The sequence below is a fragment of the Protomyctophum bolini genome (assembly GCF_963924005.1).
Source record: "Protomyctophum bolini genome assembly, chromosome: 8".
NCBI classification, from domain to species: Eukaryota; Metazoa; Chordata; class Actinopteri; order Myctophiformes; family Myctophidae; genus Protomyctophum; species Protomyctophum bolini.
In genome coordinates, this window is record NC_137869.1 from 43,995,322 (window position 1) to 44,014,493 (window position 19,172).

Here is a 19,172-nt window from a genome sequence, read left to right on the forward strand (position 1 = left end):
ACGGGTTACTGCTTCACTGTAAACACAGTGTTCGTGTTCAGTTAGCATCCCCGCTAAACTTTAGTTCCACTGAGTGTGTGCACAGCAGACGTGCCGCCAGTTGGCGAAGTTTGGCTAGGCTCTAGCTACACCAGTACGCAGCGAACGCGTTGCAGGTACTAGCTGATTTTCCCTCTCTTTTCTCTGACCTGCAGAAAGCCGAGAGAAGATGGCAGAGAGAAACAAGCGCCGTCGCCGCAAAACACAGGTCAACCAGAAACACTGAACACAGAAGAGCCACTATCCGCTCTGGCCTGAAGTGGCCCACTGAAGAGACCCCAGCGGAAGCTCAAGAGGCCTCGCTGTGGCACGATTTCGGCGGGGCCAAAGACCCACCCCGCGTCAAGCAGATCCTGCCTTTGGCCACGCACTGAGCGTGTCGTGGAAGAACCCCAACACCTTCTCTTTTTTTCCCCGGACCACAAGAGGGACCATGACTGTGCGGGGACGAAGGTGGCAGGCCTGGAGGGCATACCTGTGATGGACAGGCAGATGGCAGCTCATCTCCTGCGCCAGCCAGAGGCCCGGTGGGACAAGGAGCCCGTCTTTCCCGATGCCCACAACAAAGAGCTGTCCCATCACCAGAGCTGTACCATCACCAGGAAGGCCTATACTGGTCTCTGACGCTCGGCATCAAGGCCCGCCAATGCCGTTGCTCTGCTCCAGGGGCTCCACCTCACATATCCTCCGGTCCATGGGTGACGAGCCAAAATTGGAGCACCTGCTTGAACTGCGGTGGATCCACAAGGAAACCCTGTTCCTCACCGAATACAACACACAGATGACCGGGAAGGCCTGCATGGCTCACCTCGTTGTCCTCGAGAGAGCCAGGTGGCTCAACCTCTCCCTGAAGTTCGGTGACAGGGCCGCTACGCTGGATCAGCCCGTCCTGCAGTCCAGCCTGTTCTCCGGTTCCGTGCCGGACATAACGGCCCGCCAACGAGCAGGACAACAAGCAGAAGGAGGCGCTCAAGGCATACATGCCCACGGAGCCCCCAAAGACGTGACCGTGACTATGGCCGAGAGGCGTGACTCCAGGACCCAGTTCAAGGCCCCAGAGGCAGCGAGGGCCCGTCTGCTGTATCTGGCCACCATGCACGCAGGAAACCATCAGCCTCCCCCGCTGGAAGGTGTGAGGATTGCAAACAACATCAAGAGACAGACAGGCCGTGGACAGGTTTGAGCCCAGAGTGTGGCACTCGTTTATTGAAAACCAAATCAGATTCACAGGGAAAAATAATAATAATAAACTTAGGTTCAACTCAAACGTTCAGAATTCGATAACTGTAGCACTTCTGGTGCGTGTGAGTATAGGACAGCCGCTCTGGGCTTTGTATCACAGTCTTAGGTTTCCTTCCTTTTTCCTCTATATCCTCCAAGCCAATACTGTTGCCAGCCTCCTGCCACCGAGCCCAACGGTGACCCGGCTCTCAATAGTAATCCTAGGAGGTGAGAAATATATAGTCAGTCTGACATATTTGTACAGTATGATATTCGTGAGGGAGTGTGTGCTCGCTTACCGTCAGACCGCGTGCCATCCTGCCCCGGCGAGAGTCAAGAGCGAGTGGGGGGGAGATGAAGGCTTCTTATAGTGTTTGGCTGGGAGCACAGGTGTGGCTCATCTGAAGCCCTCCAGCAGTGTAATGGTGGTAGTACCTGCCCCCTATGATGCAGCCCAGCCTGTTGTGCTCCACTCCGCCTCCCCTGCTCTCTCTCTCTCCAGGGAGGTGCTCAGGTGGCACGCGGTCCCTCAGCGAGACACCACAAAGGCAGCGCGGCGGCGGCAACAAGAACGCCAGCGGCGGTCAGCAGCGCAAGTAGCATGCGGCGGAGCCTCGGGGAGATGTCGGTGGACACCGCCTCCCCCCCGTTCTTTTTCCCAGTGTTCCTTTTCCCAGGCACGGCATAGTGGCCACGTTAATACGGTTAGCACCGGACTCGAATGTTCATATTGCTTTACCTCTAAGAGTAGCTGCTGTTGCACCGCACTTTATAGAGAATGTGTCGCTGAATGCTTTGCCTCCCATGTTCCCTCCCTTGGTTCAAATACATTTGTGCAGAACGAATCAGTTGAATCATTGCCTGTACCCTTGTGTGAACATGCGGGATATGAGCCCACTGCCGCGCCAATCGCTATCAGCGGCAGTGAGACTACACAACAACACGATGACAAAACCTCTAGCAGGTTTTGCCATAATGAGACGGGGCCACCACGCCAAAACTTTCAAAAGCACGGTGACAGAGCCTCGTAAGTGTGTGTGTGTGTGTGTGTGCGTGTGCGTGGTGTTGCAGCGCTGGTGGATGGGGGGTTGCATAGTAGGCCTATTGGGTTGTGTTTCTGTGGAGGAGGATTTTTGTCACGGGAGAAAGAAAAGAACATGTACACGTGATGCGGAAATCCTCCCTAACCGTAACACGACCGTGTTATGGTTAGGGAGACATTACATGAGACCTTTTCAGAGGTGGATGCGGTCGCTCGTTGTACCCAACACATTGCATGGTAACAGTCGAAGCAGGATGCTCGACAGCTCTGCGGCGATGGAGAGACAGGTATTTTCTTTCCGAAGGGGTAACCATGGGGTTAGTCGTATCGAGAAAGATAATCACCACGGATGCCAGTCTGACTGGCTGGGGCGCTACCCACGAGGGCAGGGCTGCCAGGGGTGTGTGGGACGGCAGTCTGCACACATACATTATCTAGAGCTTATGGCGGTGTTACTGGCTCTGACACTTTGAGGTGTTCATAAGGAACTGTTACGATCTGGTCAGGACGGACAACACAACGACTATGTGCTACATCAACCAACAGGGCGGGCTACGATCCCGGTCTTTGCATGCTTTGGCACAAGAACTGACACTGTCGTGCGACACTTGGAGTCAATCACGTTCCGGGGGAAGTGCCACTATGCGGAGTGGTCTCTGCACGAAGCAGTGGTCTCTCAACCCTGGGAAAGGTTCAGCCGACCACTGATGGACCTGCTTGCCTCAGAGGGAAACAAGAATTGTCCACGGTTCTTCTCCATGACAGGTCAGGGCTCTCTGGGTGTAGACGCTCTGGCTCATGACTGGCCAAAAGGCCTGCTTTATGCTTTTCCTCCAATATCCCTGATATCTCCGGTATTGGAACGGGTGAGGACCCAGGGCCTGTCAGTAAGTCCGCACACAGGTTTGCTCCAAAGGTGTTTTCTTTGATTCAAAACACCATGAAGAAGACACTTTGCGCAGATCTCCCATTTTCTGCGCACACTCACCGTGGCCTCACAACAGTGCAACACCAGTCCTCCACATCCCCAAAATAAATCTATAGTTTATGTGGTATATATTCTGTGAAATGTCTGTAATTTTGTGTATATACAAGCTCCAAGTGTTAATTGCGTCCGCAGCAAGTTGTGAGCTTGCAGATCTTACACTTTCGGTGAGCACACTCACCACAAATCCAAGCAGAGGTCTTCACAAGTATAGAACACCACCACCACAAAGTCGTCAGCGCATGGCGTGTCCCCGCAAAAAGTTGAGATTGAACTTGTGCCATACTCAGGCAATCCTCAAGAGATCGTTATAATTCCAAGTGGTCTAAACTCCGTGAAGTGTATATTTTCATTGGGTGTACAAATCACGTTTCTTTATGTTCCTTTATCAAACGATATGGAGAGATGCCATGCAGCCTATATTGAATACGTGTGAACTGGTACACTCAATTTTTGATCTATAAAGCCAAACCTCATTTGAAAGAATATATTAAGAGTAGGCTGCCTATATGACAGCCTTTAAAAATATAGCTAATATTGGAATTTTACACCGCTGTGCTATAATTCAATCATGCAAGTCTGTTTGCACGAATCTGGGTCAAATCAATTAAGCAGCAGGAGCTGGCTATAAACTCCCATATTCTCAATAATAAATACAAAAAATATGTATGACTGTGTTTATCATACCTGTCACAAACTGTAAAGGGCAAGTTCCCCTCCGCTCCACAAGGAGACTCCACAGTGGTTCAGGAAGGACTTGTGGCAGTGCCTCACTGCCTCCCTCACTTCCTCCCCCTCACTTCCTCTCAATAAAGCAGGCCTGGATGCTCACTTGTCCCTTTATCCCCAACCACACAGCCATACCCTTGTCTGCTGTGTGCATGATGCAGATTTCCTATGCGTCTTTGAACTTGTTTCAATGTAAGTCACCTCCATGATGTGGGTTATATTTAAGACTGCATTTGATTTATAACTGATATTCTGATTTATAGTATGAACTTATACTACATATGTGGCTAATTATTATTTGAATATGCAATAGGAAATGTATAATTATGAACTAAAGGCCATACTTTATAATTTAATGTTTATATAGAAATATATATTATAATTTGTTTCCTTTCTTTGTTTATAGAACCATAAAGGCAATCATAAAGGCAATCTTCATGCAAATGTCAACCTTTATCCTGCAAATAAAACTGGATAATACAAAATCCTGATTTCCTGGTGGTTTGTGGCTCCAGTTGAACTTTATATCCTAACAATACCTTTTAATTTTGGACTAAAAAACATGCTCGACAGGAACTGTAACCAAATAATGGCCCGGTGCAGGCCAGTGGAAAAATAAATAACGACCTACTGCAAATAACGGCCTGGTTTCTTATAAATGCCCGGCATTTATAATATATATATATATATATGGTATCCATAATTAGGGCTCCTGGTCTAATGGACCACCTGGCCTGAGAAACCCGTTCTCAAAGACTTACTTATGGTCATTACGAGTAAGACGCGCAAACGCGGGAAGCGAACGCAGCTGAGACCCTGCAGATCATGTCTGTCTGTCTGTCTGTCTGTGTGTCTGTCCCGCTGTTACTGTATATGTGGACCTGGCCCCTTTTGTGCCCATATATGGAGCTGAGTGGACCTGGCCCCTTTTGTGCCCATATATGGAGCTGAGTGATTGCTGATGCAACACACTCCATATTTGGATAGCGGGACAGACACACGGACAGACAGACAGACAGACAGACAGACAGACACACACACACACAGACATGATCTGCTAGGTCTCATAGTAAGTGCTCACTGCGTTCGCAATTATATTTTGAATGCCTTCGGCAGAGTTTAAATGAGCCATTTTCATCTAGATTAACTCCACGATTGCAGTGAAATTAATCTAGATTAAAACATTTCATCTATGCCCACCACTAAAAAATATACACACAGAAAAAAAACATGGAACAGTGAAAGCTTTATTTTAAAAAGCACACCAAAACTGACTTTTCAAAGAAAGAAAAACAATTCTACTTAGCTACAAAATAATGGTAAGTAGAATAACTTTAAATAAGTATGCAACCAAATATGGTATCAATCCTCATTATCTTCACATTTGCATTTTGACCAAAGCATTTGCCACACTGCAGCTAAAGGGTCTGTTTTAGGGCTTTTTACCTGTATGTGTCTGCATATGTGATTTCAGTTGACCCTTTTGACTACATTCTTTACAACAAACTTTGCAATTAAAGGGATTTTTCGATGCGAATCCTCATGTGTGATTTCTGAAGGGTCACTTGACTAAAGCCTTTACGACAAACTTTGCAACTAAAAGGATTTTCCCCTGTATGAATAATCATGTGTGCTTTTAACTGACCACTTAGACTAAAGCCTTTACCACAAACTTAGCAACTAAAGGAATTTCCCCCTGTATGATTCCTCATGTGTGTTTTTAGATCAACACTTCGACTAAAGCCTTCACCACAAACTGTACAAGTAAAGGGCTTCTCCCCTGTATGAGTCCTCATGTGTGTTTTTAGATCACCACTTTGTCTAAAGCCTTTACCACAAACATTGCAACTAAAGGGTTTTTCCCCTGTATGAGTCCTCATGTGTGATTTCAGATGGGTCATTTGGCTAAAGCCTAAACCACAATCTGAACAACTAAAGGACTTTTCCACTGTATGAGTCCTCATGTGTTTTTTCAGATTACTTGTTTTAGCAAAGCCTTTACCACAATATGAACAAGTAAAGGGCTTCTCCCCTGTATGAGTCCTCATGTGTGTTTTTAAAAGATCACTTCGACTAAATCCTTTACCACAAACTTTGCAACTAAAGGGTTTTTCCCCTGTATGAGTCCTCATGTGTTTTTTCAGATTACTTGTTTTAGCAAAGCCTTTACCACAATCTGAACAAGTAAAGGGCTTCTCCCCTGTATGAGTCCTCATGTGTGTTTTTAAAACATCACTTCGACTAAATCCTTTACCACAAACTTTGCAACTAAAGGGTTTTTCCCCTGTATGAGTCCTCATGTGTGATTTCAGATTGGTCATTTGACTAAAGCCTAAACCACAATCTGAACAACTAAAGGGCTTTTCCCTTGTATGAGTCCTCATGTGTGTTTTTAGATCACAACTTTGACTAAAGCCTCTACGACAAAATTTGCAACTAAAGGGCTTTTCCCCTGTATGAGTCCTCATGTGTGACTTCAGATTATCTTTTGTAGCAAAGCCTATACCGCAATCTGAACAACTAAAGGGCTTTTCCCCTGTATGAGTCCTCATGTGTGACTTCAGATTACTCTTTGTAGCAAAGCCTATACCGCAATCTGAACAACTAAAGGGTTTTTCCCCTGTATGAACAAGTGTGTGTCTCTTCAGATGTCCCTTTTTTTTAAACATTTTGCCACACCCTGTACAACCAAAACCTTTCTTTCCTATTTGGCTCTTTGTGGAGTGAGTTTGTGTTGACAGTTTCTGGTCCTGGGACAGCAAGTGGCTTGAAGACAATGTTTGTTCTTCCACATTCTGTGCCTTGTGTGAATCCAGTGTGTTTACAGCCAACTGACCATATTCAGAACAGTGTGTAGAGAGGGGCTGCTCATCTCTGGTTGGTTGTGATGTTCCACAGTCCACTACATCAGCTTGTGTTTTCATGTGTTTAGTTGAGGTGTTGTCTACAGCCTCTGTCTCTCTGTTTTCATCATTAGATTCACTTTCACTTTTCACTGGTAGTAACGTCATCACCTCCTCTGGTCTTTGAAGTAGGTCGTCCTGTACCTCTTTAATGTATGGAGGTTGTGGTTCCTCCTGGACCAGACTGGAGTTCTTCTCCTTGTGTTCAGGGGAAACGTCCTCTTTACACACAGGCAGGGGCAGCAAGTCTAGGAGGAAAATATAGAATGAGAGAAAACCATTTCATAATTTCATGGACAAACTTCAGCTGCAAATACATTTTCTATTTCCAAATAAGTTTATTCCCATTCATAAAATGCCATTTGCCCTAAACATTCTAATTTACCAACACATAATCATATAGCATATTGCAGTTTGATCGTGCATATTAGCCTTACAATAAAAAAGGAAAAATAGCCAGAGAGAGAGAGAGAGAGAGAGAGAGAGAGAGAGAGAGAGAGAGAGAGAGAGAGAGAGCGCATGAAACATACTGATATCCAGGTGGTTTTCAGGTTCCTGTTTAAGACTCCAAAACCTCTTCACCTTCAGGCTGGACTCTGCACACTGGTCTGCAATGAAGGAATAACATAAAGACATTAACACATTGGCTGCCACTAAAGTCTCCAGCGCTGTAGTCGCTTGAGTGACCGGCCGGATGCACAGGTTTAATTTTGAAGAACTTTCACGTTCAGTTCCCCAAAAATCATGAAGCAAAAAAATCGCCCATTACTAAATCCGTCTAACATTACACCGTTCAGGGTGAACCATCCCTGCTCCATGTCGGTGGTTAATCACACTAGCCTGTCGGTGAATTATCTCCCAACAACGACCACCTAGCCATACGTTATCCCTTACATATATGGGTTTAACTCATTTTGGGCGGGAACCCATTTTGGTGTTAGCATCATGTAGTGATTTAGCAATTGAAAAATAGCAGATCTACATCAATCAATCAATCAATCTTTATTTATATAGCAATTTTTTCAGGCAGCGAGTGCAGTTCAAAGTGCTTTACAGTAAGAGCAACAAAAAAAAGATAATAATATATATATATATACATATACATATAGATAAACATACACATACATATATATACATAAATATACAAGCTCATAGCGCGCCACCGAGTGGCGCGCTACGAGCTTGTAGGTCTGCTATTTTTGAAAATTCGAAGAGCGACTGACATAGAAGACATTCTTAGAATCTGATCTCAGGTCAGAATGAAAACGGTCAGGATGTAGAAGACATTTTTTTAATCTGATCTCAGGTCAGAATGGGTTAACACAGCACTTTCTCAAAAACACATACACTTTTTATTAGGACTCATTCAAATGACCACGAGTAAATTCCGGGACTCACTATATTGAAAGCTTAGCAACATCACTGAGGTTTAGTAGGATTACCATATACAGAATTACTAAAAAGAGGACATATGCACGTGTGCATGTGAACGTGCATGTGTTGCGCATGCATGTGCCGTGTGTGCGCAGTTCAGGGTCCGTATGCTTTTCCAACCCGCCAAAAGTCTGACATGCAGAACAACGACCAGATTAAGGTTGGCGAACATGCGTTAAGGTTGGCAACCAGATTAAGGTTGGCGAACATGCGTTAAGGTTGGCAACCAGATTAAGGTTGGCGAACATGCGTTAAGGTTGGCGAACATGCGCTGCTCCGTGATTGCGGTTATGGTTAGGTTAGGGTTTGAGGTAGGTTAACGTTGTTGGACCAATGGCTTGTCTAAACTAAGTACTGCACCCAGCGGTTATTTTTTAATTCAATTCTGATGTCAAAATAATCTATAACAAAAAAGATATGCTCCTAAATGTCATCAAATATGCTCTATATTAGTTAGTTATTTAATTAAAGCAGTGCTCTCAAGGGCGTGATCAAGGGACCAAATGGACCCTTACTGGTCTGTAATTATGAGAGTGTAACAAATGGACCCTTACAACTCTGAGAGTGGACAAATACAACAAATATTTGGTTTGTACACTCACCGGGTTATGGGGGTCGTTAAGTATTTTTAATCTGTTTTTGACCGTTTTGGCAGTTTGAAATTCTCTCTTCCTTCCTTCCTTCCTTATTGACATACCATTGTACCGCCTAGCTGGCTAGCTAGTGGCTATAGCTACGACAGAGCAGATCAGAGGCAGGAACGTATACAGGCACGGCAGCTAGCCACTAGCTAGCCAGCTAGGCGGTAACGCAGCAAAGACGTTTCCGAAGTTATTTATGTCTGTGTACCATAATTTCCATAAGGATTTCAACTGATGAACAGGGACCCCACGGGTAGCGATGAAATGAGCTCAACCGGGGGTCCGAGAGGGGCTAGGGGTTATAGGTTTAGGTGTGCTGCCCCGTGCTCCGGTGGATTTTTATGGAACAAACGCTTTGCAGTTTGAAAGAGGATAATTCAATTATTATTATTATTATTATTCAATAATTCTCTACAGTTGCAATGTGAGTTATACAAGCAGATCGGAAATGCAATTTGGATCAATGTTGGATGTCAATGGGGGGTGTTGCAATTTACGGCTAACACACACACGTACACACACACACACACACACACACACACACACACACACACACACACACACACACACACACACACACACACATACATACCTGCAGTGTGCAGTTCGGTGTTGTGTAGTGTCTCCATCTCTCTCTGGAACAGGCTGCACTATGTTTTTGTATGGACGTGGTGTTGGGTGCCTGCACATATGCACACATGGCATCAACGCATGGTGTTGTGTGCAGGCGCCCTACACTCTGTCTTTGTACTATGGATTGTACTATGTTTTTGTATGGACGTGGTGTTGGGTGCCTGCACATATGCACACATGGCACCAACGCATGGTGTTGTGTGCAGGCGCCCTACACTCTGTCTTTCGTTTTCTTTTCTTTTATCCCCCTGTTCCCCTCACTGTATATATACTTTTTTTTCCCTTTTCGCTTCCTATATGATGAATTCCTGTTCTGTTCTTTAACTACATAGAAGTGTCTATTTGTTTGTCTCTAAATGTTTTGATGAATTGAACAATGTGGACCCTGTTGTAAACAAGTGTAAGGCTTAATTGGGTCGTCCACTCACAGTTAACAGTCTTTGTATTGAGTTTGTGCTTGAAATGTACTGTAATTCTGCAAACTGTTAATAAAGATTTCAATCAATCAATCAAAAAAACATGAACTGTGCGGCAGCACTGAGGCGCTCCAACACAAACACTCTGACCCGACAAACATCACTGCTTGTGTGTTTCTCCAAAACACACGATATCTCCTCTCCCACCGACGTCATGTGTCCATTTATCTCCAGCCGTACAGACTCCATTTGACTCGTTTGTCCTCCTTTAAGAGACAATTTAACTCCTTTAACCAACATTTTTAACTACTTTTATGAGACATTTGACCTCCTTTGTTGTGAGACCGTCTTCGTTTAGGAGAAACCTCGCAAGTCGCATCATCAACAGGAAGAAGGAAGAACTACATGACCTTCTACTTCCTGGTCAACGTGTGTCAAGCATGCGCAACACAGTATCGAGGGCACTGTGGCCTTTCGCCCCCTAGTGAAGGTGGTGTGTAACGGTCGCTGATAGATTTAGATATCAGACAAATTACTGATATCTATGAGGAGTGAAATGTTAAAATAAAGCCATCGATGGAAACATAGTCTATGTATATCGTTGCTGTCGGGTGGAAACCTTGTAGGCCTATATGTCCAAACATGAAAAGTGAAAATAATAATTAATTGCATTTTTACAATGCCGAATACAACACACAGATGACCGGGAAGGCCATGGCTCACCTCGTTGTCCTCGAGAGAGCCAGGTGGCTCAACCTCTCCCTGAAGTTCGGTGACAGGGCCGCTACGCTGGATCAGCCCGTCCTGCAGTCCAGCCTATTCTCCGGTTCCGTGCCGGACATAACGGCCCTCAAGGCATACATGCCCATGGAGCCCCCCAAACCGTCGTACTCCAAGAAGCCCACCTACTGCAGGTCCAGGGACAGACGCAACCGTGACTATGGCCGAGAGGCGTGACTCCAGGACCCAGTTCAAGGCCCCAGAGGCAGCGAGGGCCCCGTCTGCTGTATCTGGCCACCATGCACGCAGGAAACCATCAGCCTCCCCCGCTGGAAGGCAGTGCGGCGGCGGCAACAAGAACGCCAGCGGCGGTCAGCAGCGCAAGTAGCATGCGGCGGAGCCTCGGGGAGATGTCGGTGGACACCGCCTCCCCCCCGTTCTTTTTCCCAGTGTTCCTTTTCCCAGGCACGGCATAGTGGCCACGTTAATACGGTTAGCACCGGACTCGAATGTTCATATTGCTTTACCTCTAAGAGTAGCTGCTTTTGCACCGCACTTTATAGAGAATGTGTCGCTGAATGCTTTGCCTCCCATGTTCCCTCCCTTGGTTCAAATACATTTGTGCAGAACGAATCAGTTGAATCATTGCCTGTACCCTTGTGTGAACATGCGGGATATGAGCCCACTGCCGCGCCAATCGCTATCAGCGGCAGTGAGACTACACGACAACACGATGACAAAACCTCTAGCAGGTTTTGCCATAATGATACGGGGCCACCACGCCAAAACTTTCAAAAGCACGGTGACAGAGCCTCTAATTGTGTGTGTGTGTGTGTGTGTGTGTGTGTGTGTGTGTGTGCGTTGTGTTGCAGCGCTGGTGGATGGGGGGTTGCATAGTAGGCCTATTGGGTTGTGTTTCTGTGGAGGAGGATTTTTGTCACGGGAGAAAGAAAAAAACATGTACACGTGATGCGGAAATCCTCCCTAACTGTAACATGACCGTGTTACGGTTAGGGAGACATTACATTACACCTTTTCAGAGGTGGATGCGGTCGCTCGTTGTACCCAACACATCGCATGGTAACAGTCGAAGCAGGATGCTCGACAGCTCTGCGGCGATGGAGAGACAGGTATTTTCTTTCCGAAGGGGTAACCATGGGGTTAGTCGTATCGAGAAAGATAATCACCACGGATGCCAGTCTGACTGGCTGGGGCGCTACCCACGAGGGCAGGGCTGCCAGGGGTGTGTGGGACAGCAGTCTGCACACATACATTATCTAGAGCTTATGGCGGTGTTACTGGCTCTATGACACTTTGAGGTGTTCATAAGGAACTGTCACGATCTGGTCAGGACGGACAACACAACGACTATGTGCTACATCAACAAACAGGGCGGGCTACGATCCCGGTCTCTGCATGCTTTGGCACAAGAACTGACACTGTCGTGCGACACTTGGAGTCAATCACGTTCCGGGGATATGACATGCTGTCAAGGGGGAAATGCCAATATGCGGAGTGGTCTCTGCACGACGCAGTGGTCTCTCGGGGTGGGGCTTGCGGAGGTCGGAGATAACACCTCTCCTATACGATCGCCCATGGCAACTCCCGCTGAGGAGGGACCTCCTGACCCAGGCGGGAGGGGAGATCTTCCATCCCCGGCCAGGAGACCTAGACCTATGGGACTGGCCCGTGAGCGGTGGATTGCGTTCGAGAAGTGGTGTGTACAGGAACAAGTGCATGGTTCCTTTCCAGGCACTGGTGAGGGTCTTTCCTGCAGAGTCTGATGGACAAGGGGCTGTCCTTCAGCTCTATAAAGGTGTACATGGCGGCTATATCGGCCTGTCACGTGGGTTGGGGTGATGGCACTGCGTGGATGCACCCCCGAGTACGTCAATACATGAAGGGTGCGTGCCGCCTCCTCCAGGTGCCCAAGTCGCTGGTTCCAGCGTGGGACTTGGCTGTGGTATTGGATTCTCTATCTCGACCACCGTTTGAGACGTTGGAGTCAGTGGACTTGCAGTTTCTGTCTCTTAAAAGAACACTGTTGTTGGCACTGGTGACCGCTAAGCGGGTCAGTGATATGCACGCTTCTCAGTGAGTGAGGAGTGCACTCGCTTTTCTGAGGATAGAATGAGGGTGGTCATTAGAACCAATCCAGCTTTTCTGCCAAAGAGCCACGTGCATACCAGTGGATCTGGTGGAGTTCTGTCCACCTCCTTTTACCTCTGAGGAGGATAAGAGGAGGCATAATCTGTGTCCGGTAAGGGCGTTACCGTTTTATATAGACAGAACGGCAACACACAGGAAGACAGCTCAGTTGTTTGTCTCCTGGGGCCCCAGGACTCTGGGGAAGGCTATAACTAAGGTGAGGATTTCACAGTGGATAGTTGAAGCCATAGAACGGGCATACTCGTGTAAAGGGCTGCAGTCTCCCATAAGCGTGAAGGTGCACTCTACTCGAGGGATGGCGACATCCTGGGCCCTCTGTAAGGGGGTGTCAATCCAGGATGATGTGTACTGCAGCAAGTTGGGGCTCCTCCTCAACCTTTGCTAGATTGTATAGGCTGGATGTGACTGCGGCGCCTGTGGCACGTGCAGTCCTCAGTGTGGCCTCCAGGTAGAGAGACCAGAGATTTTGGAGCCCGTAATGGTTTACCACATGTTCTGGTTACTCTTTTTTCATCCCTACCGGTTGTAAACAGGAAGGGAATCGTATAGTACTACACTAAGCACTGATCAGATCTAACATCTGTCAGCTCTTTGCGCTGACCTTATAAGACATGTCTTTGACTGTCAGGTCGAATATTTGGGTTTTAACTGCCTGGAGGGAAGGACTTAGGCCCTCCTTATCTCACAGGCGATGAGTCGGGCCCAAGGGGCTTGGACTTTGTGACAACAATAAGGGAGTGTATCACGTCTCCTAAAGCGAGTTTCCTTGTGAGTCTAAATTATAATTAACTATAGGTTACGAAGGCAACTCGGAAACTAGAAACCTCAAGCGAACGTCTCGCAAACTCGAAAAGAAATGGCGTTCAACCAAACAGAAAGAATCATGTATAGACTGGCAGAATAGCCTCAAAATATACAAAAAGGCTCTCGACACGGCCAGAGCCACTTATTATTCATCCCTAATAGAGGGAAACAAAAGTAACCCAAAGTTTCTTTTTGATACTTTGGCAAAACTGACAAAAAGCCGTGATTCCACGGATCCACGGATTCCTACGACTCTCAATAGTAGCGATTTCATGAGGTTCTTCAATGGCAAAATAGAAACTATCAGAGATCAAATTGATCTACAACTACTCTCGGCTCCCACTGGACTGCCCCCAAATATGGTGGTCTCAGAGGTGGCCGCAGACCCAAATATATATATGGATAGTCTCTCTCCAATCGAGCTCTCTGAGTTCACTTCAATGATATCTTCTTCAAAATCAACGACATGTACCCTGGATCCAGTTCCGACTAGATTACTCAAAGAGGTCCTGCCTCCGGTTGGTACATGCCTACTCAATATGATCAATATGTCTTTGGTGACAGGCTACGTGCCACAATCTTTCAAGGTAGCGGTAATCAAACCTCTACTCAAAAAGCCTACTCTTGATGCAGGCATTCTAGCTAGCTATAGACCTATATCGAACCTTCCGTTTCTCTCCAAAATTCTCGAGAAAGCGCTCGCCAAACAGTTATGTGACTTTCTACAAAACAACAATTTATTAGAAGGCTTTCAGTCGGGCTTCAGAGCTAACCATAGCACTGAGACGGCCCTGCTGAGAGTTACAAATGACCTCCTGACTGCAGCAGATAATAACCTCCTCTCCGTACTGGTGTTGCTGGACCTTAGTGCTGCATTCGACACTATTGACCACCACATTCTGCTACAGAGACTGGAACATCTGGTTGGCATCAGGGGTGCCGCACTGAAATGGTTCGAGTCCTATTTGTCTGATCGTTTTCAGTTTGTAGAGGTCAATAATGGCTCCTCTACACGTGAAAAGGTCAAATACGGAGTCCCACAAGGCTCTGTGCTTGGACCAATACTCTTCTCCTTATATATGCTCCCTCTGGGCAACATCATCAGGGAACACTCCATACATTTTCATTGTTACGCAGACGACACTCAACTATATCTATCGATGAAACCGAACGAAACGGACCAATTATTAGTCAAACTTCAAGCATGTCTTAAAGACATAAAGAGTTGGATGGCACGTAATTACCTACTCCTCAACTCTAACAAAACGGAAGTTATCGTGATCGGCCCTAAGCCCCTGAGAGACAAGTTGGTCGATGGGAACTTTTCTCTAGATGGCATTACCTTGGCCTCCAAGGCCACTGTGAGGAATCTGGGAGTTACCTTTGATCAAGACTTGTCTTTCAAATCTCATATCAAACAAATCTCAAAGAATGCTTTCTTTCACCTGCGAAATATTGCAAAGGTCAGGCACATCCTGTCCAAAAATGACGCAGAAAAACTTGTCCACGCCTTTGTTACCTCAAGGCTGCAACTCGCTATTATCAGGCTGCCCAGGCAAGTCTCTGAAAAGCCTACAGTTAGTTCAAAATGCTGCGGCGCGTGTGTTGACAGGTACCAGAAGAAGAGACCATATCACTCCTTCACTGGTGTAGGAGCCAAAGAGTGCTTAGCTATAGTGGTTGTCACTTGGTTGGTGATGGGTGTGGGCACCGCATTGACGTTCCGCTATTGGTGAGAGCGTCTCTGTGGGTGGCCCTTGGTAGTCAACAAATATTGGGTGTCTGAACCAGCTCACTCCTAAGGCTGTTTGAACTTGGAGGCAGGGTAAGCTGGGAGGATACACTTTGTTGACCGCACAATGCACTTTGGTATAGTTTGATTCATTCACGTTGTTTGCTCACTGTTTGACTGTTATTTATTAGATTCTTTGCACATATTTATTGCATATATATATATTTATTTATTGTATTGTAATATTTTGTGCACTGAGCTATATAAACGTTTTAAACTTTGAGCTTGTTTGGATATGAATCATTTTATCATTGTTTTGTCGCGCGTCATTACAGTTTGTTTTTAGCTCCCAGGCTTAGCCTGCCGGCATGAGTAATTTATCAGTAAATTATTATCAGCCACAACATTGTCAACAAACCTGTATCTTGTTGGTGTTGGTGTCGGGAAGTTGGCGTGTAGCCTACCTGGTTCCCCACGACGCTTATACAACGGAACGTACATTGGTGTGCACCACGGCAGTATATGTTGTATTCCGCTATCGTTTGTTTAATCCATTCGTATATCGAGTCCACTCGGCACGTTGCACGCTCGCATAGCGGCTTAGCCCAAACAGCTGTTGCACACACACACGCGCACACACAAACACAAACACACACACATTCTATTGTTCCTCTATAGGTGAAGCGGCTTTAGCCTATAGCTCCGGTTGTAGGCTATTGTTTATTGTTTTTCCTGCGTATGAACGGATCGGCCCGCTTTATTTACCCGCTGACCGGGTGGCCCGGGAGTGTCGTCTCTTAATTGAGATATATAGGCACATAAATACCCATCGTTACATGCTGAAGATATAGGGTCTGCTTTGATAGTTTAGATTTTTCAGGAAGTTTAGAGGGGAGCAATAGCTTTCTTTAATACTACAGTTACTTTCACACACATGCATACTGTTTAGGGCTGTCACTGTGCAACGTGTATGACCTTTGAGTTGGATGAAGGATTTGGTACTTTGATTCATTTAACGCAAATTCGAAATGGAATTAAATTCATCTAGGCCAGGTTCTAGTGCCAGTACAAGTGAACTGAAAAGGCAATCAAAGCCCACTGCCAAAGCATTATTACACAAAATGGAACACCTTCAAAAGGAACGAAAAGCTAAGGTTAATAAAATTGATGGTCTTGTAAAAGCAATTACTGACCTTATGCAAAACACTGACAATGCAAAAATTGTTCAATTTAATCTTCACACTGTATCTGCACTGTACGATGAAGCGAGCTATCTGCATGATTCTGTCATCCCATTACTTCCTCTGGAAGAACAAGAGAGACAAAATACTTGGTTTTCGAACATACACAGACGTAAGGTAGTTGTCATTGAAAATGCAAATAAATGGCTCTCAGACCTAAATGGCCCGCTTCAAAGTGCAGCTCAGTTACAGGAAGTTACTCAGTCACACACACCTCATGTTGTAACATTGAATGAAGTAAATAACGATGATGTTATTTGTGTTACAGAAGGCAATGAGGATGAGGTGGTACCCTCAGTCGTTGATGACATTAACCCTGATGATAGTATTTCAAATGTTGCAGTTGAAGCATCAAGGGAAAGGAGCATTGCAGGTAGTAAGTGTAGGTCCACTAGTACCACTGCCTCAACTACTGCATCTGCACGTGCAATGGCAGAAGCAGACTTGGCAGCTCTTCTCGTTCGCCAGGATATGCTCCAGGAGAAACAGGATCTGGAAGAGCAAGAGGCACAGGTCAGAGCGCAGCTTAAAAGAAAGAAAGAGCGGCTAAAGTTGGAGACTGATATAGCAGCATCTGCAGCTAGAATAAGTGTCTTGAAGGTTTCTGGCAGCTCTCGAGTGTCTGGTGCTGCAGCCAGTAGGGCAGATGGGATGAATTCCTACATTGAGAAAAGGAAAGAAAGGTTTCCGTTGTTGGATGCGGATGCTGAGATCTTTGTGCCTGTGTCAGGGAGGCATCCATCTCTTTAATACGTGAACCACAGTCACGTTCCCATTTGCTTGACGCTAGGCCTAAGCAGCCAGTATCGCGTCCACCTTTATTGGATTCTCGACCTAATGTGAAGAACATGGGGCTGCAGTCTCACGCTGCAGTATACCAGCCTCAGCCAGGGCCAGAGACGGTTAGGGTGCAACAAAGTGGAGGGTATAACCCTCCAGTACATCCCCAGCCGCAGCTGCAGTCGCACCATCCTGCACCTTTAGCTCGCGCTGCAGTATACCAGCCTCAGCCAAGGCCAGAGACGGTTAGGGTGCAACAAAGTGGAGGGTATAACCCTCAAGTACATTCCCAGCCGCAGCTGCAGTCACACCATCCTGCACCGTTATCGCAAGGCAGCGCCAATCATGGTCAGCTGATCTCTGTTTTGGAGAAACAAAACGAGATAACCTCTTTGCTGGCTGAACAGCAGTCATTGTTCTTTCTCCCGCGCCGTGACATTCAAGCCTTTGACGGTGATCCTTTGGAATACCAAACATTTATGAGAGCCTTTGAGCATTGCATTGAGGAGAAGACTCGCAGCGCCAAGGATTGTTTGTACTTTCTCGAGCAGTATACCAAAGGGAAGCCCAGAGACATGGTTCGGAGCTGTCATCATATGTCTTCCGAAAATGGCTATGCCAAGGCCAAATCCTTATTACAAGAACACTTTGGCAACTCATTGAAGATTACCTCGGCATACATGGACAAGGTCTTCTTGTGGCCAGCGCTAAAGTCTGAGGACGTGAACATGCTTCAATCTTACAGCTTCTTGCTGCGGTCCTGCTTCAATGCTCTGGGAGAGTTTGAATCCACCTATGAGCTGGATGTTCCTGCTAATATGCAGACTGTTATTAGGAAGTTACCCTATAAGCTAAGGGATAAGTGGAGAGATGTCGCTTGCAATTTGCAGGAGACGAACCAGCGCAGAGCCACCTTTCGCGACATCGTTGAATTCATTGAATGGCAGGTGAAGATTGCAAGCGACCCCCTGTTTGGAGACTTACAGGATTCTTCCCTGGCAGTATCGAGAACTACCAAACCCCAGTCCTCTTCTAAACCCAGGGGAAGTAGCTTTGCGACCACTGTCGCTACAGTCGAAGGGGACAAGGACACTGGATGGAATAGAGAGAGGAGCTCACCTGGAGTTTGCTTGCTTTGTGGAGCAGGTCACACCTTGGACCTGTGTTCTTTATTGGAAAGGAAGACACACATCGATAAGATGGACTTCTTGAAAGAGAAAGGGGTGTGTTTTGGCTGTATGTGCACTGGGCACCAAAGCAAACAGTGTCGTAAACGCCTGGTGTGCAAGGTGTGCGGTATGAAACATCCCAGCATGCTGCATATCTATTCCAAAGATTGGGAAGGCCCTATGCAGGCCAAAGGTGAAAAGAGAACAGCAGATGAAAGCGCTCTGATCTCAGTTCAGTCCAGCGGTCTTACTGGGGCCGGAGATGGTGAGTGCACACTTGCTATACTTCCGGTTCGAGTGAAGTCTAGGAAGGGTCATAAAACAGTGGTCACTTATGCTTTCCTTGATCCTGGAAGCTCGGCTACTTTCTGTACAGAAGGGCTAATGAAACGGCTGAACCTCTCAGGACGAAGGTCAGATATCCTCCTACGGACAATGGGTCAGGAGAAGGTGGTGGGCAGTCACATTGTGATGGACTTGGAGGTAGCTGGGCTGGACACAGACTGTTTCTGTG

At 46.5% G+C, this 19,172-nt stretch overlaps 2 protein-coding genes across 2 annotated transcripts in view; both read right to left on the bottom strand.

The window, feature by feature from the left end:
- LOC308320256 (uncharacterized protein) overlaps positions 1 to 19,172 on the bottom strand; it is a gene marked incomplete at its 3' end in the record, with an annotated part of 54,592 nt that overhangs the window by 24,812 nt on the left and 10,608 nt on the right. The gene's annotated exons all lie outside the window — the stretch shown is intronic.
- LOC308319623 (uncharacterized protein) lies at positions 5,545 to 9,640 on the bottom strand. Its single transcript, XM_080769728.1, has 3 exons — positions 9,587 to 9,640; positions 7,450 to 7,527; positions 5,545 to 7,167 (listed from the first exon to the last, which is right to left on the bottom strand). Exons 1-3 carry the CDS (start codon positions 9,621 to 9,623, stop codon positions 5,690 to 5,692), a joined length of 1,593 nt encoding a protein of 530 aa, XP_080625854.1. The 5' UTR covers positions 9,624 to 9,640; the 3' UTR covers positions 5,545 to 5,689.